The 22,967-nt window shown below is 37.3% G+C and overlaps 10 protein-coding genes across 10 annotated transcripts; 8 read left to right on the forward strand and 2 right to left on the reverse strand.

The window, feature by feature from the left end:
* Positions 1–6: 6 nt before the first annotated feature.
* Positions 7–2,123, forward strand: SPOG_04357 (Mdm10/Mdm12/Mmm1 complex subunit Mmm1). The gene is made up of 3 exons (XM_013170433.1): positions 7–781; positions 884–1,092; positions 1,140–2,123. The coding sequence occupies exons 1-3, from the start codon at positions 113–115 to the stop codon at positions 1,228–1,230; spliced, it is 969 nt and encodes a 322-aa protein (XP_013025887.1). The 5' UTR covers positions 7–112; the 3' UTR covers positions 1,231–2,123.
* SPOG_04356 (double-strand siRNA ribonuclease) lies at positions 1,078–2,422 on the reverse strand. Its single transcript, XM_013170432.1, has 4 exons — positions 2,320–2,422; positions 2,141–2,248; positions 1,664–2,069; positions 1,078–1,576 (listed from the first exon to the last, which is right to left on the reverse strand). The coding sequence occupies exons 1-4, from the start codon at positions 2,397–2,399 to the stop codon at positions 1,268–1,270; spliced, it is 903 nt and encodes a 300-aa protein (XP_013025886.1). The 5' UTR covers positions 2,400–2,422; the 3' UTR covers positions 1,078–1,267.
* On the forward strand, positions 2,242–3,974 carry SPOG_04355 (transcription factor TFIIH complex subunit Tfb4). The gene is made up of 2 exons (XM_013170431.1): positions 2,242–3,417; positions 3,464–3,974. The coding sequence occupies exons 1-2, from the start codon at positions 2,604–2,606 to the stop codon at positions 3,544–3,546; spliced, it is 897 nt and encodes a 298-aa protein (XP_013025885.1). The 5' UTR covers positions 2,242–2,603; the 3' UTR covers positions 3,547–3,974.
* On the forward strand, positions 3,912–6,325 carry SPOG_04354 (tRNA uridine 5-carboxymethylaminomethyl modification enzyme). The gene is made up of 2 exons (XM_013170430.1): positions 3,912–5,908; positions 5,952–6,325. The coding sequence occupies exons 1-2, from the start codon at positions 4,107–4,109 to the stop codon at positions 6,142–6,144; spliced, it is 1,995 nt and encodes a 664-aa protein (XP_013025884.1). The 5' UTR covers positions 3,912–4,106; the 3' UTR covers positions 6,145–6,325.
* Positions 6,204–9,428, reverse strand: SPOG_04353 (karyopherin Kap109). Its single transcript, XM_013170429.1, has 2 exons — positions 9,204–9,428; positions 6,204–9,159 (listed from the first exon to the last, which is right to left on the reverse strand). The coding sequence occupies exons 1-2, from the start codon at positions 9,259–9,261 to the stop codon at positions 6,320–6,322; spliced, it is 2,898 nt and encodes a 965-aa protein (XP_013025883.1). The 5' UTR covers positions 9,262–9,428; the 3' UTR covers positions 6,204–6,319.
* A 906-nt stretch (positions 9,429–10,334) lies between these two features.
* On the forward strand, positions 10,335–13,234 carry SPOG_04352 (SWI/SNF complex subunit Sol1). The gene has a single exon (XM_013170428.1). The coding sequence runs from the start codon at positions 10,425–10,427 to the stop codon at positions 13,125–13,127; it is 2,703 nt and encodes a 900-aa protein (XP_013025882.1). The 5' UTR covers positions 10,335–10,424; the 3' UTR covers positions 13,128–13,234.
* Positions 13,235–14,717: 1,483 nt separating this feature from the next.
* Positions 14,718–16,606, forward strand: SPOG_04351 (adhesion defective protein). Its single transcript, XM_013170427.1, has 2 exons — positions 14,718–14,760; positions 14,826–16,606. Exon 2 carries the CDS (start codon positions 15,079–15,081, stop codon positions 16,306–16,308), a length of 1,230 nt encoding a protein of 409 aa, XP_013025881.1. The 5' UTR covers positions 14,718–14,760; positions 14,826–15,078; the 3' UTR covers positions 16,309–16,606.
* A 325-nt stretch (positions 16,607–16,931) lies between these two features.
* SPOG_04350 (R3H and G-patch domain-containing protein) lies at positions 16,932–18,944 on the forward strand (the record flags this gene model as incomplete). Its single annotated transcript, XM_013170426.1, has 2 exons — positions 16,932–18,501; positions 18,535–18,944. The coding sequence occupies 2 exons, from the start codon at positions 16,932–16,934 to the stop codon at positions 18,942–18,944; spliced, it is 1,980 nt and encodes a 659-aa protein (XP_013025880.1).
* Positions 18,945–19,373: 429 nt separating this feature from the next.
* On the forward strand, positions 19,374–22,172 carry SPOG_04349 (transmembrane receptor Wsc1). The gene has a single exon (XM_013170425.1). The coding sequence runs from the start codon at positions 19,859–19,861 to the stop codon at positions 20,807–20,809; it is 951 nt and encodes a 316-aa protein (XP_013025879.1). The 5' UTR covers positions 19,374–19,858; the 3' UTR covers positions 20,810–22,172.
* SPOG_05591 (uncharacterized protein) lies at positions 22,102–22,751 on the forward strand. Its single transcript, XM_013170557.1, has 2 exons — positions 22,102–22,246; positions 22,311–22,751. Coding segments are annotated over exons 1-2 (156 nt in total). The 5' UTR covers positions 22,102–22,244; the 3' UTR covers positions 22,465–22,751.
* Positions 22,752–22,967: the final 216 nt, after the last annotated feature.

Here is a 22,967-nt window from a genome sequence, read left to right on the forward strand (position 1 = left end):
TAAGTATTTCAATAGGATTGAATACGTGAAGCATGCGTTGAACCACCAACAATCTGTCACTGATTCAGATATCTCGTATTTCTTGAATAAAATCTTCCTTTATGAATAAATAATGGGACTTTTGATACAATGGTCCTTTACGCAAGGATTCATATTAGGGCAACTGTTAACGGTTTCAGTTATTTACGTGTTTCTTAGGTTTTTTTTGTTTTGTAATCCACCACCACAAGACCTAGCCAAGGATGAAGAGAAGATTGAAGCAATTAAATCTCAACAAACTATTTCTTCTCCTAGTTCTTCTGCTGGCACTGCCAATGCTAGTGATAACGCTAGACATTATTTTCAAGATGCCCATTCAACTTTGAAATCGGAGTTTTTAGATTCTCTTTATAATGTCAACGAACACGAACCTGAATCATTAGACTGGTTCAATGTCTTAATTGCCCAAGCTTTAACTCAATTTCGGCATGATGCAAGCTCGAACAATGTGGCCTTAAGAAAATTAGAAGCAGTTTTGAATAAAGGTACCCAAGACAGAACAATGGTTGATCACATCTATGTGAAAAACCTTTCACTGGGTAGAGGATTCCCTGTCTTCAGTCATTGTAGGGTTCTTCGTCGAGAGCAGGGCTCTTCTCAGCTACGAGCGGAAATGCTAGTTTCTCTGAAGGATAATCTCACATGCACAGTTGAAACGAAGCTGCTACTAAATTTTCCAAAACCTTCATTTGCGACACTTCCTCTGTCGATAACTATCAGTATGCGAAGATTTGTCGGGAAGGTATGTCCTACTTTTTGTACAATATTTCAAAAATTAACCAATCGATTTCATTTATCTTGTATTTATGGTCTGTTTATGGTTTGCTAATACACCATATTTTAGATGATGATTCATTTTTCTCCAAGCAACGGAGCAGATCAACCAGCTTACTTTAACTTCTCGTTTGACCCTGATTTTGTAATCTCTTTAGAAGTCAATTCCCTTATAGGAGCACGATCAAAACTACAGGATATCCCAAAAATTACTCAATTAATTGACTCTCGTGTCCGTCAGTGGTTTATTGCTCGTTGTGTTTCCCCTCAATTTCAACAGTAAGTATATTATTTATTTATGTACTTTATTAACCAAAAAATTACAGAATCGCTATACCCAACCTTTGGCCCACTTCTGCAAAAGAAGGGCATGCACGCTCACAAACGACGAATTCAGATGTACACTGCAATATGTAAAGAATGCAAATCCAACAAAATCCTTAAGTGTTTCATTCTATTTCTGTCGTCTTGACAGAAAAGGTGGATATTTGCGACCGGGTATCCATCCATTATTTTCGTATTTGAGCCACCACCGATTGCACTCAAAAATTACTCCTTCCATATTCATTCTCTTTATGATCCTTGCAACATTTCTCGAATCGTCTATGCCACAATGTTGGTTTCCTTCAAATCGAAGATTCCATCGTTGCAGCATTCTTTCAATATTTCTTCTTGGAACACGGTATACATCTGAAAAATAGGCTCGGACGTCGACGAAATGACCTTTCATCCAGTCTGGGATGTGTGTATCACTATATTTGAACTGTAATGTTAGCTGGGATAACTTTTCAAAGAGAAGGAAATTTTTATAAATCATAGTCATGTTAATTAAACAAATGAAGATGAATACCTGCTTTGCAAGGAATGATGCCATATCCCATGGGCCATCACATGCCCAAGCCCAATTTTTTGGCTGACTCCTAGGAATTGCTCGTGAGGGTTTGAGGATTTTTATTTCATCAATTGGTGGTTGAAGAATAGCTCTATGTTGCCTTAAAAAATCTGTTAAATTTTCGAGTACTTGTAGGAATGACGGTGCTTTGTCAATAACTGACTGTTGTATCCCAGTTAATGACTTGCAATAGTCAGATAATGTAGGATTCGAATTTGGTTGAACATAAGAATGAAATTCGTCGATAATCTCATTTGTCTCCAAATCGTAAAGTAGACAGGGAAATTCTATTATTTCATTATCGAAAGTAAATCCACATCCTTCCTCACATGTTGCTTCTACATCGACTATTAATAAATATCGACTACAATGGAAATTATCGTGTTAGTTAATTGTAAATTTCTGTGAAACACAACAAGATGAACTTATACATACAGAGGAGTTCTGTCTTTGTTGTCTAAAGAATAAAGATTCCATTGCTCTTGCTTTTTCTTTTCTTGTAAACGCTGTTCCCGAAACTTATATCTTCGACGCAACTTGTCCCTATTTTTGTAAGTGACTATGTCTCAAAGAAATACTAGTACAGAACAAAATTTATTTTTTCTATTACATACTTGCTTCCTGTAGAATTCAGATTAAGCTCTTCCAGTGCTAATCTAAGCTCTTCCACTGTTGATGGTGACTTTTTACTCATGGTATGGTCTAGTTGACATTCTGATAATAGCTCTTCACATTCGTTTGAACGTATTGCGAAATTACCTATAGAACTTATAATTTGGATTTTCTCATAAAATATAAGAATTAAAGGGGTTTTAAGATAATTTATTAAAGCTTTTTTGTCTATAAAGTCGTTGTATGAGAAGAAGTATTGGCGAAAGAATATCGGGTACTGGGTTAAATGGAAGATTTTTCTACATTAAAGCAACCTACAGGAACTTGGGAAGCTTCCGAAGAAGCGACTGATACTCCAAGTTTACTTGTAGTAATATTGGATGCAAATCCAGCTTCTTGGTACTCTCTTTCTAAGCGTATACCGGTTGCAAAAGTGTTGGCAGATATAAATGTCTTTTTAAACGCACATTTAGCTTTTCATCATGATAATCGAGTTGCTGTTTTAGCCTCTCAATATAACAAGGTTGAGTATCTTTACCCAAAACCAGAGACTGAAGAGACTGTGCCTTTGCTAGATCCTACAAAAGAAGCAAATACTTACAGAAAGTTTCGAGAGGTTGATGATTTTGTTCTTGGCGGCATGAGGAGGTTGATGAATTCCACGTCAAGCATTTCCAAAAAAACATTGATGTCTGGTGCGCTGTCCCGTGCCCTGGCCTATATAAACCAAGCCCAAAGTCAAAAATATATCCGATCTAGGATAGTTATCTTTTCATTGACTGGTGATGTGGCACTTCAATACATTCCGACGATGAACTGTATTTTCTGTGCCCAAAAGAAGAATATTCCAATTAGCATATGTAACATAGCAGGAGGAACGCTCTTCCTTGAGCAAGCTGCTGATGCTACAGGAGGTATTTATTTGAAAGTCGATAACCCCAAAGGCTTACTGCAGCATCTAATGATGACCTTATTTCCGGATCAAAATCTTCGAAAACATCTTAATACGCCAAATCAAGCGAACGTTGATTTTCGAGCTACTTGCTTTTGTCATAAAAATGTTTTGGATATTGGCTTTGTCTGCTCTGTATGCTTGTCTAGTAAGTACAAGTGTTCTGTAGCATCAAAAAGCTAACAATTATCTAGTCTATTGCGAACCAAGAGATTTCTGCTCGACCTGTCAAACAAAGTTCACCTCTAGCACGATATCTAAACGGAAATTTTCGTAGTTTACTTTCATCAACATATTCATGACGGGTTAATGAACCAATTTTTTTGAGAATTAACGAGGCATCAATAAAACTTCCACGACCTTTGGTAAGCTAATTTAATATTAATGTATAAACAGTCTGCATGTTAACTCATAGGAAGAAGGGCGGCTCTGACATTCCTTGATGAGATTAAACATTGAAGGTAAAATGCTGTACAAATCTAAGAACTTCAAATTACAAATAAGATGAAAATCGTTTAGTGAAAACAATACAATAGCTTTGCAGGACATTGCACTCTCATGAATGCTATATAAGTTTTTTTTAAATATTTTGAATTTAGCTTACGACTCCATCTTTAAGAATGCATATTGTTCATTCAAGCTTTTTATTTTCCTGCCAAACTTCAGCTATTTCTACATATTGATCGCAAATAGCTTTTGGTTAGTACAGTTACCATTATAAGGATAACCACTTTTATTTCTACCACCAAATTACAGAGAATTTAATTGATACTTTAGTTATTGTTCAATTTTGGGTTAGCTTTTGGAAAAATATGGATATCTGATGAAAATTGCATAATGTTTCTGAAAACTTTCATACATATATCAAGGAGAAGGTTTAGTACAAATTTTGTGACAAACCAAGGACATGTCGTGGTAATTGGAGGAGGCCACGCAGGAGTGGAAGCTGCTGCTGCCTCTGCACGGCTTGGAGCGCCTACAGTTCTTTTGACAAGGTCATACAATGATATTGGGCAAATGAGTTGTAATCCAGCTTTCGGGGGAATTGGAAAGGGCACGTTGATGCGTGAAATTGATGCTCTTGGAGGTGTCGTTAGCTCTGTTTGTGATGATTCTGCTATTCAATTCCATGTGCTAAATCGATCAAAGGGTCCAGCGGTCTGGAGTCCGAGGGCACAAATGGATCGTTCAACTTTTAAAGCAAATATGCAGAAGAGGATGAATAATTATCGGAATAATCTACAAATCGTAGAAGGTAGTGCTGTTGATATCAATACAAAGGCAGACGCTTCTGGTAAATTATCCTGTTCTTCTGTCAAACTTGCTGATGGTACTGAAATCATAGCGAACAGCATTGTTATAACAACTGGTACATTTTTAGGTGCCAATATCAATGTTGGAAGTAAGCAAACTCCGGCAGGAAGGCTTGGAGAATCACCTTCCTTTCCTCTTAGTGATTGTCTACGACGTCTAGGATTTCAGATGGGACGCTTGAAAACAGGAACACCTCCACGTATTCATCCGAAAACAGTCGACGTTACAAATCTCACAGAGCAACTGGGTGATGAAGTACCTGAAGCATTCAGTTTTCGTAACCTGAATGATGACTTTGTCCCAAAATTACCGCAGCGCTCATGTTATAAAACGTATACAACGGAACAAACACACGCGTTAATCAGTGACAATATTTTATTAGCTCCTCATATGCTTGCACATGACATTCATTCCCCTCGTTATTGTCCTTCTTTAGAAGCTAAGGTAATTCGCTTCCCCGAAAAACAAAGGCATATAGTATGGTTAGAACCAGAAGGCTTAAGCCCTGACTCTTTTTGGTATCCAAACGGGTTAAGTAATTCAATGCCTGAAGATGTGCAAAAAATAATAATTAGAACAGTACCAGGACTTGAAAACGCTGAACTAGTTCGCCCGGCCTATGGCGTAATGTATGATTTTATTGATCCTCGACAACTCTATCCTACGTTGGAAACACAAAAAATCCGTAAGCTTTTTACAGCAGGCCAAATTAATGGCACTACTGGGTATGAAGAGGCTGCCGCCCAAGGTATCGTAGCTGGCATAAATGCTGGTTTGGCTGCTCTGAATAAAGACCCTATCACAATACCTAGAAATGCTGCATTACTAGGAGTAATGATTGATGACTTAGTAACCAAAGGTGTAAAAGAGCCCTATCGCGTTTTTACCTCTAGAAGTGAATATCGACTTACAACAAGAGCTGATAATGCCGATTTAAGGCTGATGCCCCTGACAAAATCTCTTGATTTAGTTGATGATAGTAGACAGTGGGATAACTATTTGACTATTAAGAGCTTGATGGATAGAGTAATCAATGATTTGAAGTCCTATAGTTTAAGCTCTCAACAGTGGGCCAAACTGGGAGTTTCAGTGCCCCATGATGGAAAGTATCGAAGCGCATGGCAATTACTAACATTTACCAATTTAAATCCAATGGATATTGTGCTTAAGCTTCCTTCAACTAAAGAAATCCCTCGAAGGATACTCGAAAGAGTAATTGTTGAAGGAAAATATGCATTTTATATTGGTCGACAGGCATCACAAAACAAGTTGCTTTACTATCGAGATGAATCAACAGTTATTCCTTCAGATTTTGACTTTGAAAAGTAAGTTTTTTTTTGTTATTCATTATACTAACAAGTAAACTAGACTTCAATCTATATCTGCAGAAGAACTAACGTTACTAAAAACAATTCGTCCTGTTACAATTGGACAACTAAAACGTATTCAAGGTATTAAACCAAGTACTGTTATTTATATGTTTCGACACGCCAGTCATATTCCTAAGAAAGAAACATGGATGCAAGAAGTTTTTAAGCCTATGTATGATTTTCATTCTTAAATTCTCATTTACTTTGGTTAATACATCTACATTCTACTCATCAGTTGCATTTCTATATGCACACTTGATTAAATCGAGATGGATAAATAAAAAATAAAGCACAAAATTTTATTACCTTAAATACTTTTCCTTGAACAAATACCCATCAAAGATTTTCTATTTCATGTAAAGAGTTTTAAATAACATAGCCATACGACTGTAGAACGCTTTGTCCATCACCAGGCAAATGCATGCTTATGATTTGGGACATTCGATTTGCGTAACGTTTGTTAGCGCCATTCATCTCTGTAGCAGCAAACTGCTTAAGATCAGTGATTTGAGGGAATGGGTCCAGGCGTTTACCACCACTGGTAGCCAATCTTGAAAATGAAGCCTGGAACATTACAGAATCAGCGTCAATTTCGTCTACCATAAGATCTTCGTCAGCCTCGGTTTGAGTTTGTTCAATTGGAAGCTCGAACAACTTCAATAACGCTGATAAAATAGGAATGAATAAGCGTTCGTACGGAGAGTTATCGGACAACAAGAGATCACTAGTGAGCAAGCGCACCATACCAATTGCAGTGATCTTCCTATCCAAAGGAAGAGATAGCTTTTGGGTCTGAGGTAAAATAATCGAAGACATAAGTTGTCCAAACACTCCGGTTTGCACAGAATCTACGCCGTGAATCAAATTGTCTGGTCCGCAGGAACCTGTAGTAGAAGCGGCCAAGAAAAAGAAGAACACAGTGCAACGCAATGAAAAGCGTTCGGTACGTGAGTTTTTAAGACGACTCAGCAACAAGAAAAAGATATGATTTATATAGGGAGCAAGGATATTAGCATCGAAAACAGAAAACACACGATCTAATAAGTCGAAACCAAAATGGTCATTTATTTTAGAAGAAATTAGCTTCCTATATATTCCCAAAACCGGTTCCACAAAGTTATTTGAGATAAAAATTTGGGGGCCACGAGTGATCATTGCTTGCAGAAGTCTCACCAAAGCAGGAATGTTTCCTTTAGAATCCCAGAGAGCTGGAGATAAACAAGGTTGAATCATGTTTACCACAAAGTCAGGCAATGGTTCATTTCCACTTGCTTCGATCAGTTGAGACAAGAGTTGTAAAACGTAAGGAATAAATTCAGTGACATCCATAATTAAGACACTCTGAAAAGCAGGAAGCAAAGCAGCTTCTAACTGAGCAACGGTTTGTGGTCCTGACTTTGATAAACTTCGAATAAACGCACCAATTGACTCGAACAAGTAATGATTAAATTTTGGATTAGAAGGGTTTTTGCATACTTCATTTGTAACCTTAGTTAGATGAGTTAGAGCAAGCTCGGCAAATGGTACAATGCGCTCTTGAGACATGATAATAATTCGCATAATAGCTTTCATCAAATAGTCATTTTCAGAAAGCTTTTGTGGAGTAGTACCACTTTCGATAATGAAAAATAACTGCGTCAATACCGGTTGGATAATGGGTTCTATAAGAAGACTAGTAAAAATGTGTACGTGGTTATGGCGGACCGTAAGCAATAAATCGATGGCAATCGAAGCATAGGTGTAAACAACAAAATTTGGTAGCTTTAAGAAATCGGAAATAATAGGTAAGATGTCGATAAGTTGCTGAGATTGTAATTGGTTTCTAAAAGTAAATATGAACTTGATATCTTCAGCCAGCACCATAGGATGAACGCTACCAATAGGTTGAAGTAAATCAGGTTTGATATTGCTTTCAAAAAAGCTTACAACGTCAACCATGAGATTTGTTGAAGTAACTCCCAATCTGGAGGATTGACCTTTAATTGCGATGGCCGCAAATAGCTGTAAGGCAGCATACTTTTTGTTCCATTCTAAGGCTGGATTTAAAGAGGATTGCTGAAGACTAGCATTTATATGAGTAGTAATAACTGTGGTAATCAACTGATCGAAGTGATCTAATAATCCTCGAACCAGCACAATTGCAGAGCGAGACCGAGAATCACTATTTGACCCTTCCAAATCACGACGGACATACTCAAGAGGATCATCCTCAAAGAGCTCTTCATCAGATTCACGGAGGCAAATATTTGGAAGAATGACGAGTTCGATGAATTGTTGGAGAACAGGTTCTTGTCGGAAGAATTCTGCATGTCTACGAATTCGGATAACTGAAGTTAAGAACGCCATGGCTTTTCCTACCAAAACGTCGTATTTCTCCTCTTGGGTTAAGTTCGTGAGAAGCGTCCAAGTCATATTTACAAAATCGGTTAGATTGGTAAACACTTCTTCGTATCGCAGGGTATAAAGCTCAGCAATCTCGCAAATGCTGGCCTTTACTTTAATTAAAGTATTGTTATCCTCATCCTCCAAAGCAGGATTAGAATAGGTAAAGTAATTAAGAAATGTTGTCATGAATTCGGTAATGTGATCTTCAAAAAACTCAGGAATATCCTGGCAATTCAAATCATAAAAGAGCTTACATTCAAGCAAAATAACCTGAAATAAAATGTTAAGAGAAGCGACATCTTGGGGTCCATTTGTCAAGAGAGCATTTGTTTGCTTGAAAAGAGCAAGGAAAGGTTCACAAAAACGATCCAACACATATTTAATTTCTAAAAACAAAGCATCGCTTCGAAATAGAGGGCGCCAACGCTTAAATATCGCATGAGCAGTAGAGAGAACCGAAATATTTACACTCATGTCTACTGGGGAAAGTCGAGAAATCAAATCAGGCAAAAGAGAGTCCCAACGATCAGGAAAGTCGAAATTGGCAATGTAGCCGACAACTTCTCCTAATTGTACTTGAATATTCGGAGGACTCTTGAGCATAAGGTTGATGATTTCGCGCTTGACGAGTTCGGCTACTCCGTCGTTAATACGAACAGTAGCATCCTCTTCAGCATCCCAGTATCTTTTAATATAGTTTTTAAAATATAACGAAGCAGCAAGCTTTATGCTTGGATCGGCTGTTTCATCGGCAACAATGCTTAATACCTGAAGAGCAAAGTTTCCATCTTGAACTTCCCATGTTTTCAAAGCTTCCTCAGCTGAAATCAACGTCAGTAAATTTGCAATATACTTTTTTACTTACCAGTCCTAGATGTAGCAGGATTTAAAGTACCTGCAAGAAGAGCTGGAATCCCGTCCATGATATACGTGAAAGGGTTGTTGTGGTTGAAGGTAGGATGAAGAGCATGGAAGTTTTATAGGGGATGTCAATAGTAAATCAGTTTTGATGGGATATTAAGCTGTTTTCTTTTTTTCATTGGCATTACTTTCTTTGAATATGATCGGGATGAAAGAAATCCAGGTGTCAATGTACTAAGGAAAAAAAAAAAATTGGTTTCTTATGCCACAGGCTACTTTTACCTCGATGGATTCAGCTCGTATATGGGCTTATATTTTATTACGATAACTATTAAACCGTACATAAAAGGATGGGAAAGCGATGCAATGGATGAACATCACAAAACAGAAAGAGCATGGTATCCTTTTAAATCTTTTGAAATCCGACTTTACATTAGTGAATACCAAAAAGAATACGCATAATATGAACTTTTATTTTCCCTAGCCATGAACGTTCCTGTATGAACTAAGAAATGAAAAAAAAAAAAAAAAAAAAAAAAAAAACCTATTTGTTTACGCCAGCAATAGACCGTAATAGACAGATTCTTTATGCCTACGTCAATGAAATAAATATAAATATAACATTTTTGAAATATTTAGCATTGCTCAAAGTTCTATTCCTTTTACCTGGCAATTATTTTGTAAAAGCTCTTGTTCTCTTTTGTTTACCAAAAAAAATCTCTGGTATTATCGACAGTACTCTAGTTTCAAGCGTTTCAATCAATTTTTTTTGATTATTTATATTGTTAGACTTATTATGTAGTTTTTATCTCTGAGCATATATAATTTTTTTTTTTTTTTGCTTAGCCGTAGCATTTTACATTATAACATGATGAAGTATGTGGTTTTAAGTCCTAGAAAAAAGCTGAATAAAAAAAAAATAATAGATATGGCATGAAATGTGAATCATTGAACTTTTACTTGAAACAATACGCTAGTGCAATTTATTTATTTATTTAGTAAACAACAAAAAAGAACTGTTTACTCTCTTATTTTACAAAGTGCGTTAATAGCGATAAACCATTGTGAACGTTTACGCAAAGTAGATTAGTGGGAAATAGTGTCGCCCTTTATTTATTTACAACCCAGTATCCAACAGAAAACCACATAAATTTAAGTGGTGGATTTATTACGAAAAAGACGTCTTGTTTTAACATTATAAGAGGACGTTCAAGTATGAAGTAGAATGTTTGACAGAGAGTATGCTCAAAAAATGAACTTTGGTGGTCCTGACTCGAAAACAACTGAAGCATCAGACCTGAGTGGACAAGGCAACAGTGGCCAATTTCCTCCCTATTCCTCTAATGGTTACCCATACTCCTCGTCGTTGAATACATCTATGGAAGAAAATCTAGGATATCCTGAGATGATGTCCCAATCGCGTCCTTCAGCGACAATTCAAGGATTTCCATATGGCCCTTCAGGTACATATGAAGGAGTATCTTCGACGCCCTCAGTTTACATGGAAGAATCCAACAAGCTTACTCCTGCTTTTATGGCTTCTGCTAGTATGCAGCATGCGTCGCCGCCAATGCCACCTGCTGCTGCTTCATCTATTCAGCAGCAGCAGCAGCAGCAACAGCAGCAACAGCAACAGCAACAATTTCTACAGAGGCAACTTTATCTGAAAAACCAATTGGAAACAGCGAATAATTTATTTGAGCCTTCTTCCAGAAACCAGCCAGAATTCTCGCCAAACACACTTCCTAACCAAAACATGGCTACCTCATCTTCTATTTCTCCTCCGATGGCGCCTGGTATGTCTGCTAATCCAAATTCTTCAATAAAAGATAAAAACACGAATTTTACAGACATTGCAGATAATTACAACAAATTTATGGTTAGTTTGTTAAGTTTTATGGCGAAGCGTGGGACTCCAATGACGAGTTATCCGACAATTGATGGCAACCCCATTAATCTCATGATGCTTTATGCCCTGGTTATGCGCGCTGGAGGCTCAAGGCGAGTCACCAATTTGAAATTATGGCCAAAGGTTGCGGCTTCTCTTGGGTTCACTTATCCGAAAGCAGTTCCCGTTTTGTTTCAAAATTACAACAATTATCTTTTTCCGTATGAAGAAGCGTGGACTCGAGCTCATCAGCAAAAGCTTCGGCTAGAAAATCGAATTCCAGCCGAGAACCAAACTCCTTATTCGGAAGACCCAAGGATGCCTACTTCAAGGCAATCCTTACCCAATACGGCCTCCCACGCACAAATACCAAGTTCTAAAAATGAAACGACGTCTCTGAATATACCTCCTCACGTAGTTGCTAACAACAAACAGCCAACCCCTCCTACCGCAGTATCTCAAAAGAGCGACTCTATCCCACCTATCCCTCCTATTCATGAAAAAAACAAACCTTCCTTTGCTTCCACAGTTCCCTCATCCTTCCCATCCGCCTCTAACCAACCTCCTCCTGCCGAAGCTAGCGTTGAAACCCGTGTTTACAATCCCATAAAAAAAGGCCTGGTAGGATCAACCGCTGGGTTCCCCTTGCATCTTTCTACTACTCATCGTATCGATGAGTCTTTAATGCGCTTGAAAATACCTAGTATCTCAGACCTAGGCTGCATCAACATCCATGCTCTCTGTATGAGTCTGTTATCTACGCTTCCTAGTGAAATTACTTACGCCCTCAATGTTTTGCTTCTTTTGGCTAATGACAAACAAGAAGTGGTGCATTTAGGTAAATGCGAGGAACTGATTGATGCATTAGTAGACGTTGGATGGAGCTGCCTAGATGTATTAATTGAAAGACTTGCATCCGAATCGAACCAAAGCAATTACAAGCAGAGACCGTCATATCGATGTCTACTGCTGGAATGTATACAGGAGAATAACCTTGAAAAAATTCGGCAAGATTGCAAATCTGAAGCTTATCTCTCTAAGGAAGGAAAAAGCTTTAATTTAGCGGAGCAACATTTGCTTGCTGTATGTATAATATTTCGTAACATATCTCTTGCTGACGAAAACTTAATGATCGCCTCTCAAGGATCTGATTTTTTTGAATTCTTAATGCGATTAATTCGGTTACTGAATCGCGGCGAGCCTTATTTACTTGAATCTAAGCGTGCCATGCTGGATCTGCATAAAGATGTTTTACTACTTCTTTCGCAGGTATCGCATAACATCGTATTACCAAACATGGAATCTGCATTGCAATTATTATATTTTATTTTGGTGTTTTCTCCTATAACGAAGGGAAATAAGAAGCGAGGGGTTTTTGAAATGAAAGATCCACAAAATGTCCTCCCTATTGATGTTCCTAATTATACCCCTTTCACACACCCATATGCTGGGCCCTCTATAACTGTATATGCTAAATTATTAGCCCGGGAAGCCGTTAACAAGATATACTTCCAGACGGTCTTTGACCAAAATCCTGCCCTTCTAAATTCGACATTTCTCTTCCTTGCCTCCGTTATTCCAAAATTCAATAGACAGTGCCTTAAACTTTGCGAAAAGCGCTTACCTTTATTGCACCATGCATTTTTGTGCTTAGAAAATACTGTATCATTTATACGAGAACCGTCTCAGGCTATATTGTGGTGCAACATTGGTGATGGTTTTTTTGCTTCTCTCATTCGTTTGTTAATTCTACTATCCGGTCATCCATCTCTTAATCCCGTTTTTCCTCCCGATGTTCCTACCCGAACCAATGCGAATCCCTTCCGTTATATCATTCAGAGTGGGCTAATCTGTGCAAAGAAGCTCTTTAGTTTAGCACGCTTGATAGATTTCCCTATTACGTCTTTTCCAAAGAACGAAACAATTCTAGCGATCCTTCTTGCTCCTACAACCGACCGAACGTTTTTGAATGATCTATCAACTATATTGGACAAAGACCTTGAGGAACAACTATCATGTAATAATACCAACTTTGAATAATTATTTCTTTACTATTCATATGGTTCTATTTTCGTCAATTATATTATTCACCTCTTAGCTTGAACAAAAGCATCTTGTTATCTAATCGTAGTAAATTTCATCTCCTGAATTAAAAAATCCAAAGCCAAATAAACACAAATTTTAACATAACCAAAATCATACTTCCAAAACCTTAAATTACATTGAAGATTCACCACAATCTTACAAATCAAATTCCTACAGATTTCCGAAATATGAAAATAAAGACAAAAAAAAAATAATATTGAAGAATCGACAAAATCCAACATCAGACATCCAAAGGAAGGACTATGGCCGTCATTTGCGACTAGAATGGGTTCGTATGTCGCTCCGTGAAAACTGCGAATGTTTATTGGAAATTTCATCACTTGTTGTCCTTGACGATTCTTCTTTCCACATCTAACTAATCGGTTCTATAAGCGGAACTATGACTAACTGACAAAACTTTCATTGTCAAAACCTGAAAAACCAAAACTCGCTCGTATAGGAGCAGCTACCACGATTCTTTCGACCATACACGCTTATATATCAATACGAAATACCGATACATCAAACACTTTACGAGTTTGAACATTTTAAACTTTCATGATCCCATCGCAAAAGCACACCTAGTTCAGTTAGTAACCTGTTTTGTCGTAATAACAATATGAGGAACGAGAAATTCAGACACCTAAAATACTGGCAAGTATTACCTCTTTCGGGAAAAAAAATTGAAAGAGGCTAGTTGTATCGTCATAGTCGATAAGACGGGTAAAGAAGACGCATATATAATATCATCAGGTATTCTCGTCCTCATATAAAGATCGAACTTACCTCTACAAACAAGTTCACCGATCGATCATCCAAAAATTTAGTTATCCAAAAACACCAAAATTTAAAGTTTCAAGTTCATGAACGAAGGAAGATACAGCTTGATCCAACACAGCTGGAATTGTTTCATCAGCTCCCAGAATACGCGAAGCATCACTGTAGTCCCTGACACTGCCGTCTACGAATTACCGTTCCGATACACGATTACGCGTTTCCACGATTCCAGCCAGACACGTCCACTTACTTCAGCTACGGTGTAAAAATTACAACCAGCAGCTACAAACACGTTTCAGCGCTTTAAAGTCCTCACTGATAACATCGCCGCCATCGCAAATGGGGTATCCTTCAAACAGCGATCATCACTGTCGTTGTGACTGAGAAAACAAACTGAAGCAAAATTCAGTTACTGAGAATAACTCCTTCTGAAAATGGCAGTTCTATCACCAGTGAGGACTTGACAAGTAACCTGCAGATAAAGTGGTTTTTGGCGGCCCTTATATAGACGAAGAAACCCTAACCCTGAACGTTCTGGAAGAAAATGCTGTGGTGAAAAAAAGTCCTTTCTAGCATCAATTACGTCACTCATATTTCTCCAACGCTGAAAATAAAGCACTACACAATAGTATGCGTAAAATTAATTAGCACACTGCCGAAAGACAAATCGGTAATTCGAGAAAGCAGCTAGGATCGTCATCAGTACATGTAGATGAGGGAAATAGTAATGATTTTTCTTAATAATAATAATGCTACCTGTAACAAGTATCTCAATAGACTGACTAGCTTTCCCGTTTTCGCTTATGGAAATGTGAGTAAGCCGATGAAAGCAGCTGAGTGTTAAATTAAATTTTATTAACTCCAACTAAAATTTAGTACGTGATGACCTAACTGAATCAACACTTTCCTGTACCGCATAAATCTGTTGGGTTTTCTTTATGTTTACAAAGTAAGAAAAATAGTGAAACATAACGCCGAATGGTATTCCTGATAAACAACTACTCTATGCTGCGTTATTTTGGTGACAGCAAATCTGTTCGTATGCAAGGCTTCAATTTTACGCTTTGCACAGAGCGATTTTAATAACTGCTTTGAGCAAACAGATATCCAATCTGTTTCACGAAGAGACATGGTTACCAACTATGCATCGATGATGTACAATAGCGGTTCCAATATCCTTGGGTACGGAGTTTTGAGACTGTTACAGTACAATGAACAATTGTCCTGCGGTTGGGAAAACACCATGAAGGAAGACATTGGGTACTGGAGAAGATTCGTGCATAATTTCTTTACTGAGAAGGGAACCTTCCGGTTTAATTTTGAGACAAATCAACAAAGGACTCGTGAGCCAAAACAGTTTGAGTTGTCTTATGCAGCTTTGCCCAGATATTTTTATTTAAACTATATGGGGAATATGAGACGAATGTCAATTGTTTTAGGTGATACAAAAGAATTTGCAATTCCTAATAATGGATATTTTGTTGAATCCTCACATGCAAGCCTTGTTTATCAGTTTGCAAGCGGTATTCAAGTGGTCCTGTATGGTTGTTTGCGAGCTCACTTCTATCGTGCACCTCTTTTGAAGCTAGACTCACTTGAATTTTCCGCAACCAATTATTCTGAGTATCTTCTTCGTGAACTAATAAACAGTGCTTCTCTTGCTCAGCAATATCAACGCGAGCATCCTCCGAATCGGGAAAACACATCGTCTTTCCCTTCTCAAGGTAACGAACCAGCCTCGTTTTATCCTCCATATAACTTCGCTGCCAATTCACAGCTCCCCTCCACGCCAGTTAATGAGTATGGGATTGAACCTCGGATAATGCGCTTTTTGGAGATTTCTGAAACTATTTCTGGGATGCGAGATTTAATAGCATTTACTCTGGCTCAACGTTCAGGTCCGGCAAGTGCTCTTCAAAAATTTTCTACAGCTTTACAGCAACAGCAGCAAATGCAGAAATCAACGGCCGCGAAGGTTTCCTTTATAAATAATCCCTCTTCAAATCATCAATACTCTAATGTCACTGAAAATTCTCTTCCCATTCCTCCTTCTGCAGCAACAACAACAGCAGCAGCAACAGGACCTCCCGAGTACCGCGTTCCTAATTACCCAGCTCATTATAATTATCATCAATATCAACGTCCTATGAGTACAGACCTTGATCCGTCTCAATTCACTAACCATTTTCCGCATCCTAACTCTCAATCTCCTGCTCCGTTGATGAATCCTACCTATTCAGTACCTCCTCAAAAAAGATCCGCTACACTATCTCCGCTTGGGGAAGCCGGAAAGCAGGATGTTAATCAATCTTTTTACCCTAACGAGTCTTTGGGGCCTCAAAAACGAGCCAAAGTTTGATTGTTACTTGTAAAAACAACTTGATCCTAAAACAATCGTTGTCTTTATTACTCATTTTTGCTATAATTAGCTATGTTTCCTTATTCATTCTATTAATTTATTCTCGCATATTTGCTTAAAGGTTTTACTTAATTTCATGTTAAGTTATTATGGTCTCCGTTTTGACGCTTGATACTGTCTCCTTGTCCCTTCGTTTACTTTATTTGTTTCTATATACTCGTCCAGATGTCTATTTATGGAGTTATTTTATTACAAAAGAATATAAATAATTAGAGATTGAAAGAAATTTGAATTGTCTTCATTCTTCTTCGAACTTTCGTTCAGTGTAATTGGCTCTACAGTACTTTCTACCAGTTTAGTTCAACTTGTAGCTAACTTATCGACTTGTACAAATTTGTTACAGGTTTATCGAAAAATGTTTTCCGTTTTATTTCCTTATCGTGGCAAATGCACCTTTTTGCCCTCTCCTGTGTAAATGTGTAAGCGATGATCTTAATCTTCGGTAGACGTAGAAACCTACCCTTCGCCAAACACTGTCGCGCGCGGTATAGGCTATTGCATATAATTTTACTTGGTACTTCTTTTTTATATTTTATTCTTTAAAAACAAATTCCTTTAATTCAATGCCATCTTACGGCGACTTGGAAGTATTGGATCAACTTGATGATGCTGACTTCCTTAACTCAAGTACCCGGATTCGTCGCTTTAAAGGGTCTCGAAAAAATGGGCATAACTTTACTCATAGTAAGGGTACTCGGATTTCACAATGGCCTCGCATGAAATTTGTTCGTGCCGTGGATATATTTAATCCTACTGAGGAAGTAAATAGAATGATTGAAGAAGAAAAAAGAAAACGAGATACTACTTCTGACTTTGCTGGAAGCGAACGTTTAAATTCAGCTCATCAAAAGGAACAACCTCGTTTTAAACAATCTTCTGAGATTCATGAAGACATTGTTTTATTTAAGCCGATTCGCAATAACAATATTTCAGGTAGAGAAGACAACATACGTGAGAAAAGGGAATCTGTACAAAGTCAAAAAACTCTCCATGAAAAAGATGCCATACCTGAGAATAGGGAACCTGTACATATGAAAAAAAATATCTATGAAAACATTAATATTAATGAGCCCGAAATTGTATCCGACAAGAATGAAAATGAGATGTTGTCAAAGAAATCAGAAGAACCTCCTACTTCTACTACTGCTTCGGACTCTCGTCGACCCTCCAAACCCAAAAGATTACAGAAAGAGAACATGAATGAAGCGGACACTCAAACATTAAAATCATCAAATAGACCATATTGGCGAGAAAAACCGTACATTGTCTCAGATTCTTACGATGACTTACCTGATGACGAAAGCACTGATTCAGATATTAAATTCAACATTAATAAGTTTGCTAACTTGTCTATGCTATCTGATAATGATGAAAATGAATCCATGGAAGAAGAAGAGGTTGAGAGTATAAAAGCAGAATCTACAGAAGATGATTTATTTTATAGAGAGGATTCGGATCTGCTTGACAACCAGCGTCAGCACGATTATGAATACAATGATGAAGAACTAGCAAATATCTTGGCAGAAACAGAAAACTTGGAAGATGAAGAAGTAAATGCTTTGCTCGCAAGCGTTTTTGATGCCAGTGATGATTCAGAAATCGAAGCCTATCTTAGTGTTAAAGACACAGGGGCAAATGATTTTACAATATATGACTATGATAGTGATGATGAACCGTACCAGAAAGCAGCTTCCGAAACGTTATCAAAGTCTTTCCAAAAAGACCGCAAGAAAAATCAGAAACCCAAAAAAATGTCTAAGGAAGAAAGAAAGGCCCAGAGGAAGCTTGAAAGACAAGCTGGAAAGTCAATAACAAATCGACTTGCTAGTTCTTTTGATGTTGATGAGGATATAGCTCAAGAATTAGAAATGTACTCCGATCTTCAAGAACAATGGATGAAAGATCGCAAAAAGAAGGCAAAAAAGCGTAACGAGCGTGAAGAAAAACGTGCACAGGGCCTCTTGGGTAAAAAATCTAGTAAAAAACTGGCTAAAAAAGCGGCTTCAGAAAAAAATTCGGATCCCGATAGTCCTACATTATCCAAGGTGGATCACGATTTTATTATGTACGCATACAAGCGCATGCAAGAATTATCTCTTTCAGGAGTGGATGAGATATCTCTTCCTGCATGTCGTAAGTATGTACGCCGTTTAATTCATGAATTAGCGAATCGTCTTAACCTTCGTTCACAAAGCTATGGTTCGGGCAAAAAACGTTACACGGTTCTTTCAAAAACACCTCGATTCAATTCTTCAGGATTGAATAGCGCGTCCTTAACAAGGCTTCTGCATCGTGTACAGTTATCGGTCGGAAAACGATCAGAAATATCTGGCAAGCCAGGTAAAAAGCCTGGGTTAATAGTTGCTTCGAAGCGTACAGTTACTAGTGCTACGAAAGTGTTCGAAGGTCAGGTGGTTGGTGGAGATGCTCCTGAAATCACTCGTGCTAATCCGGGTCGTCGTATGTTGGAACGATTAGGTTGGTTCGCCGGTAAAGGGTTAGGACATCCAGAAAATGAAGGGTCTCGTGAAAGCTTGCGTGCTATCGTAAAAACTAGCCGCAGTGGTTTAGGCTAAAAGCCATTCTACATAATTCAATGATGGCACCAAACTATTGATGACTAACATTTTTGGACACGATTTATTTATTAATTTTTTTTTTTTTAATTAACTGTTATATGAAAAGCTATCCTTTTTTTTCTATTTGTTCCGAGCCTTTTTATAAATAATCTACTGTTGTATATGTTATAGTAAGTAGTTTGATTTGAAACTTCTTCTTATCTTCCTTTTTCGTTTCTATCCTTTGAAGTTATTAATCATTCTTTTTTCCAATCCATGAATCCAATTCTATCACCTTCTATCCTTTATTTACACTACTAGTAAGAATACAATCGTTCGTTGCGTTACGCTAACTCAAAAGTACGCGTTCCTGTACGCATCATAAAGTTTATTTACCGAGGATCAAAATGTGAGGTCCGTTCTTTTCGCGATGTACGAGTAGTTACCCTTCACACAGCACCAGAGGAAGAAGGCTTTTGTCCTAACCTGTTGTTTCTACTCGAAACGCGTACGTTTCTTTATTTACTTTGAAAAATTCATTTGATTGAGCAATATATTTGTGTAATTTCTTTTTATTCTTTTGAGATTGGTGATTTACTCATTTGTCAGTCAGTTAAGGTTTGACTGCATATTTTTCCCAACATTTCATTCTTTTCGTATTGTCGTTCGTTTTTTCTATGCTGTTAGATACTATAGAATTTATCTTCATCTAGTTCTCATTTACAAGTCAACGTTTAGTTTTTTATTTGGATATCCGTTCATGCTTGGATAATAACAAGCTTCTATTCGTCTTCGTTCTTTTCTAAATAGTCTCTCTCTTTTATTTTCCTTCTTTTTATAACTTTTCACTACGGTTCTAGCGTTTTACTGGGGAGTTATTTTTCCGAGGATAAGTCGATTGTCTAATAATCTTATTGTTTGGCTGCGATACCATGAAATTCTTCTATTACCCGTCCTTCTCTGTGTGGTTTCTCCAAATTCTTATATTCTTTCATCTGGGAAGTCACCATGCATATGCCAATCTAAATTCCCCCTTTGGGTGTTACCAGGTAGATGAAAGTTTAAGTGAAAAAGGAACTCATAAATGGCTTACTCCTCAGTATTGCTACGATAATATATGTAAGGACGATCCTGATATTTCTTTTGTCGCTGTTCGCGGAGTCAGTTGCTATTGCGGCAATACACTTACAGCCAAAAAGGTAGATTCCAGTAATTGCAACACTGTATGTCCTGGATGGGATGAGTTTAAATGTGGCGGTGATCTGTACTGGTCGGTTTATTTGACCGGTAATGGTATTTTGCATACTTCATCTTCTACTACCTCTTCTCAAACATCTTCTTCAAAGGCTTCCTCGTCGTCGTCTTTTACCACGGCGAGCTCATCAAGTTCTAATCCCACATCAAGTTCTAAACCTACATCCTCCTCTCAACACTTGACATCTTCTAGCCATTCTGCGTCTAAAATTTCTTCGTCCAGCTCTAATTCTCCTACGCCAACTACTTTTTCTTCTTCCTTGGTGAAGACAGTAACTCCTAGTGCGTCGAGCTCATCTTCATCTCCATCTCCATCTCCATCTTCGACTGCTCCACCGAAGAACTCTCAAGCCTCGAAATCGAGTAATTCATTAAATGCTGGTGCAATTGTTGGTATTGTAATCGGTTGTGTTGCTTTTGCGGTTGTCATTGCTTTATGTGTCTGCTTATTCTTCTGGTATAGAAAGTTTAAAGCAAAGATGAATGCTAAAGATGATATTACTTTTCCTTCCTATAAAAGTGAGCTGGACTCGCGTCTTGATCCTGGTATGCTGAATAATCGCAATTCGAGTGAATCGTTGGCCGATAGTCAAGACTACTCGAGAAGAATTTTAAGGGTTATGAATTAGAAGAAGAAAATATTAATGTATGCATCTTTTGCTTCAACGCACTTGGAGACAGCTTTATATGTTTACCCAAACGTCTTCATGTGCATTTATTTCCCGCATATAAAGATAAAAATGTATGTTTTATTTCTCGCTCCAATATTTATTTATTCATTTACTTCGTTGTTTCATTTCTTTCTTTTTTATGGGATTTGTTTTTCGGCTTCTAATCTCATACTTTTTCTTTCTTTATACCTAATTACAAAATTTTTATTATTTCTATTCGACGTTATTTTTACATTTTCTTCTTTAAGTTCGGTGTCTACCATCAGGAACATGTGCAAAAGATCCAAGGATTACTTATCAGACTTTTGCAGTTTCAAACTTTTATTGAGAAATAAGCGAATGCGGTAATGACAGCAAAACATTATTGATGTTTTTGTATTTTACTTATATCCTATCCTTTAAAACGATGTTTTCTTTCATACCGGTTGAATAAAGAAATACTTAATTAAATTTCCGTTAGATGTCTTTACCTCTTTATTATTAGATATATGTTTTTATAATTCATTGAAGGATAATTAACCTTTGGAAAGGTATGGTTTCGTGAATATGTGTTTTCATATAACGCTAAAGAAAGTTGCCTTCTATGGAAAGATTTTCGCAACAATACACATGGTTGGATCTTACCAAAAGCTTCAGTTGGTGTCGCGACCGACCTATTGCAATGAACTTAACCACTTTATTTTTTTTTCTTTTCTCAGGTTATATCCTATAACTCAGTCACTCTTTCAATTGCTTTAAATGATTTTTTCGCTTGCTTTCTTGGTTTTTAAAGGATTGATTAATTACAATTCAGTAATACAAAGTAGCAATCAGGGCACACATGTTGTTTTGACCCTTTTTTACTTTCATTTTTATTTTTTTTTTTGATAGGGCAAAAAATTAAAAAAAAGTGTGTTATGTTAACCCTTCCTCCCTCTTGTCTCATACAAGGCTTTGTGCAATCTGGGAAATACGACTGCGCACAACTAAAAACCAATTGAAACATTTTGTATTTCTTCAAACCCGATAAGAGAAGAAAGCTTGCTTTTTTATGTCCATCATGAATATATTGACCTAGGCCCTTTATTTTCATTCCTTTCAAACTTCCTATGCTATATACTATATCACACTCTCCCTACCCTCTTGAGCTTTTTACATAATACTCTAAAAGCATATGCTTATTTCTTTATCGTCTTATTTCGCTAGAATGATTAACGTCACTCGGATTCTAGAAGGTGACGTCATAGCCCATAAGAGTTATAAATTCAAGAATCCTCTGCTACAGAGTTGCTGCTTGTTATTTACGAACCAAATTAGATCATTATCAGGTCGTCGCGATATTACTTTACCAGAAATACTGATAAATTTCTGTTCGTCGTCGTGAGATTCTAACAAGTGAATTTTCGAAGACAGCATGTAAGTGTTGAGACAAGAAAACTGTGCCACCTGAAAGCTTTGCTCATACTAACTTTCTTTACAGGGGTAGAACATTTCAAGAAAAACAGCAAAGCCGCAGAGTGAAAATGAGCACTGGCAACATTTTTTCGAGAGTCTGGAACTCAGTGGTCTTTGGTTTCGGCGCTGCTTTGGGTGCCACTGCTGCTAGTGCCATGATTGGTGCCTGCTGTGGTTAAAATGGATGCTATGGAACCATAATAGACAAAGAATAATGGGTCGAGGTGCTGCTTTCATTTTTTTACGCTGGAATGCAGTTTCACTTCGAAGATGTCTCTTAGGATGACACGTAAAAAAGTTTATAATACGGTGATGCTTTATTTTATCTCTTGCTATTTGAAATCCCTTTAAGTTTTATGATATTTTTCATTCATGTTTTCTTTATAATTTTTCTCTAGTTCAGTCCTTTAATATCAATACAAATGAGAAATTCCTATGGAAGTTTGAAATCGAATGGTTATGGAAACAAAAGTAATAGGGTATATTAGAGATATTGTACCTGTCGATAGTAGTATTCATTCTTGCAGTCAAAGGTTAAACCTACAGAATCGGATGAACGTAGTAATTAATAACAGTGAACGTGAAGATGCCTTCAATCAACCCTGTAGGACATTCATTTTCATAAGATTTTTATAGTCGTTTACTTGCACAACCATCACATTCTATTTCCCAGTTTAGAGTT

The sequence above is a fragment of the Schizosaccharomyces cryophilus genome (genome assembly GCF_000004155.1).
Source record: "Schizosaccharomyces cryophilus OY26 unplaced genomic scaffold supercont4.9, whole genome shotgun sequence".
NCBI classification, from domain to species: Eukaryota; Fungi; Ascomycota; class Schizosaccharomycetes; order Schizosaccharomycetales; family Schizosaccharomycetaceae; genus Schizosaccharomyces; species Schizosaccharomyces cryophilus.

Coding starts and splice junctions, on each gene's coding strand:
- SPOG_04356 (XM_013170432.1), bottom strand. CDS start 2,399: ATGAGTAAAAAGTCACCATCAACAGTGGAAGAGCTTAGATTAGCACTG. Junction 2,249..2,319: donor CTGAATTCTACAGGAAGCAA/GTATGTAATAGA, acceptor TTACAAAAATAG/GGACAAGTTGCGTCGAAGAT. Junction 1,577..1,663: donor CATCATTCCTTGCAAAGCAG/GTATTCATCTTC, acceptor CTAACATTACAG/TTCAAATATAGTGATACACA.
- SPOG_04349 (XM_013170425.1), top strand. CDS start 19,859: ATGAAATTCTTCTATTACCCGTCCTTCTCTGTGTGGTTTCTCCAAATT.
- SPOG_04357 (XM_013170433.1), top strand. CDS start 113: ATGGGACTTTTGATACAATGGTCCTTTACGCAAGGATTCATATTAGGG. Junction 782..883: donor TGCGAAGATTTGTCGGGAAG/GTATGTCCTACT, acceptor ACCATATTTTAG/ATGATGATTCATTTTTCTCC. Junction 1,093..1,139: donor GTTTCCCCTCAATTTCAACA/GTAAGTATATTA, acceptor AAAAAATTACAG/AATCGCTATACCCAACCTTT.
- SPOG_04352 (XM_013170428.1), top strand. CDS start 10,425: ATGTTTGACAGAGAGTATGCTCAAAAAATGAACTTTGGTGGTCCTGAC.
- SPOG_04355 (XM_013170431.1), top strand. CDS start 2,604: ATGGAAGATTTTTCTACATTAAAGCAACCTACAGGAACTTGGGAAGCT. Junction 3,418..3,463: donor CTGCTCTGTATGCTTGTCTA/GTAAGTACAAGT, acceptor ACAATTATCTAG/TCTATTGCGAACCAAGAGAT.
- SPOG_04353 (XM_013170429.1), bottom strand. CDS start 9,261: ATGGACGGGATTCCAGCTCTTCTTGCAGGTACTTTAAATCCTGCTACA. Junction 9,160..9,203: donor TCCTGCTACATCTAGGACTG/GTAAGTAAAAAA, acceptor CGTTGATTTCAG/CTGAGGAAGCTTTGAAAACA.
- SPOG_04351 (XM_013170427.1), top strand. CDS start 15,079: ATGGTTACCAACTATGCATCGATGATGTACAATAGCGGTTCCAATATC.
- SPOG_04354 (XM_013170430.1), top strand. CDS start 4,107: ATGTTTCTGAAAACTTTCATACATATATCAAGGAGAAGGTTTAGTACA. Junction 5,909..5,951: donor TCAGATTTTGACTTTGAAAA/GTAAGTTTTTTT, acceptor CAAGTAAACTAG/ACTTCAATCTATATCTGCAG.